The sequence below is a fragment of the Nicotiana tomentosiformis genome, chromosome 5, assembly GCF_000390325.3.
Source record: "Nicotiana tomentosiformis chromosome 5, ASM39032v3, whole genome shotgun sequence".
Lineage (NCBI taxonomy): Eukaryota > Viridiplantae > Streptophyta > Magnoliopsida > Solanales > Solanaceae > Nicotiana > Nicotiana tomentosiformis.
The window spans coordinates 34,568,460-34,570,623 of NC_090816.1; the positions used below are offsets into that span (position 1 = coordinate 34,568,460).

General features: G+C 42.9%; 1 protein-coding gene across 1 annotated transcript; it reads left to right on the forward strand.

Annotated features, from left to right (window-relative positions):
* Nucleotides 1–701: 701 nt before the first annotated feature.
* LOC138892150 (uncharacterized) lies at nt 702–1,909 on the forward strand. Its single transcript, XM_070175850.1, has 2 exons — nt 702–1,124; nt 1,577–1,909. The coding sequence occupies exons 1-2, from the start codon at nt 702–704 to the stop codon at nt 1,907–1,909; spliced, it is 756 nt and encodes a 251-aa protein (XP_070031951.1).
* Nucleotides 1,910–2,164: the final 255 nt, after the last annotated feature.

Consider the following 2,164-nt stretch of genomic DNA (forward strand, 5'->3'; position numbering starts at 1 on the left):
GATGTCTCGATTGTGGTACTTTTGGGGTGCTTAAGAGGGAATACAACGGCTTATGGGCCTTAGGGTAGTGTGGTTTTATTCTAGGATCTCTAGTGGTGAGATTTAGGTAAGGATCTTGTTGTTTAGGCAAGGAGAAGTGTCAACTTGAGGGTAATTTAGAAGGAACTCGGAGAAATAGGACAGCTTGGTAGTAGGTTGGATCATCACGGTAAAGGATATGATCGGTTCTTTGGGTACTCATGATGTGGCGAGTCTCTACAAGTGTTTTGTGGCAATACTCTGGGGTTTGGCGACCTGCGTGACTTAGTGGAGTTAGAGAGATTCAGTTCTGATGGCTTGGTTATGTGCAAATGGGTTTCGAAGAGTCCTCGATGGTTCTACCACAGTTTGATATGGATATTTCCTACCGGCGTGAGAAGCATGTTGCGTATTATGATTTTCTCCTGGATGAGATCAAATGGAAGGTTTCTGACTTAGAGCTCGCGACAATGATTTTTTCATTGAAGATTTGGTGTCATTATTTATACGGGGTCCATGTGGATATATTCACGGACCATAAGAGTCTTCAATATATTTTCAAACAGAAGGAATTGAATCTGAGGTAGAGAAGATGGCTTGAGTTACTCAAGGATTACGACATCGATATTCTATACCATTCGGGGAAAGCTAATGTTGTGGCAGATGCTCTTCGCCAGAAATCTATGGGCAGTTTGGCTTACTTGGAGACTTATCAAAGGCCGTTGGCCGAGGAGGTTCATCCGTTGGCTAGTTTGGGAGTTTGTCTTGCGGACTCTAGTGATGGAGGGGTGATTGTGGAAAATAGGGCTAAATCATTGCTTGTGGTGGAGGTTAAGGAGAAGCAATACAATGATACATTATTGGTACAATTGAAGGAGGGGATTCATAAACATAAAACCACGGCTTTTTCTCTTGGCATGGATGATGGTACACTAAGGTACCAAGGGCGACTATGTGTTCCAAATATGGATGGCCTCCAGGAAATAATCATGACCGAGGCTCACACTTCTAGATATTCCGTGCACCCGGTCTCTACAAAGATGTATCATGATCTTAAGGAAGTCTACTGGTGGAATGATATGAAGATGAATATAGCAGACTTTGTGGTAAGATGTCCAAACTGTTAGCAAGTGAAGGCCGAACACTAACGGCCCGGTGGGCTGGCATAGAATATAGAAATTTCGATGTGGAAACGGGATATGATCAATATGGACTTGTGCCAGCACTACCTCGCACTCCTCACAAGTTTGACTCGATTTGGGTGATTGTGGATCGACTTATTAAATCAGCTCACCTCTTACCTGTTAAGGCTACCGATACAACGGAATAGTAAGCTTAATTGTATATCAAGGAAATAGTCAGGTTGGATGGCACTCTAATTTCTATCATTTCTAATCGGGGGGCACAATTCACAACTAATGTTTGGAAGAAATTTCAGCAAGGGTTGGGTACTCAGGTAAATCGCAGTACTACTTTCCTCCCATAGACCGACGGGCAAGCAAAGCGGACCATTCATACACTTGAATATATGTTGTACGCTTGTGTTATCGACTTTAAGGGTAGCTGGGATGATTATTTGCCACTCATAGAATTTTCCTACAACAACAATAACTACCATGCTAGCATTCAGATGGCGTCATTCGAGACTCTATACGGCAGGATATGTAGATCCCCTATTGGGCTGTTCGAGATTGGGGAAGCGGAGTTGATAGGGACGGACGTCATGCATCAGGCTATGGAGAAGTTTAAGATCATTAAGGAGCGGTTGAAAACTGCTCGGAGTCATCATAAGTCCTATTCGGATGTTTGTCGTAGGGATTTGGAGTTCAAAGAAGATGATTGGGATGTTCTTGAAGGTTTCCCCCATGAAGGGTATAATGCAGTTCGGTAAAAAAGGGAAATTAAATCCGAGGTATGTCGGGCCATACAAAATCATTCGAAGGATTGGTCAGGTGGCTTACAAGCTTGAACTACCTCTAGAGATGTCTTTAGTGCACCCGGTGTGTCATGGATCCATGTTGCAAAAGGTGATTGGAGATCCGTCACTGATTGTTCCAGTTGATACTATTGAGGTTAATGAAGAATTGACTTATGAAGAAATTACAGTTGCCATTCTTGATAGGCAAGTTCGAAAGTTGAGGAATAA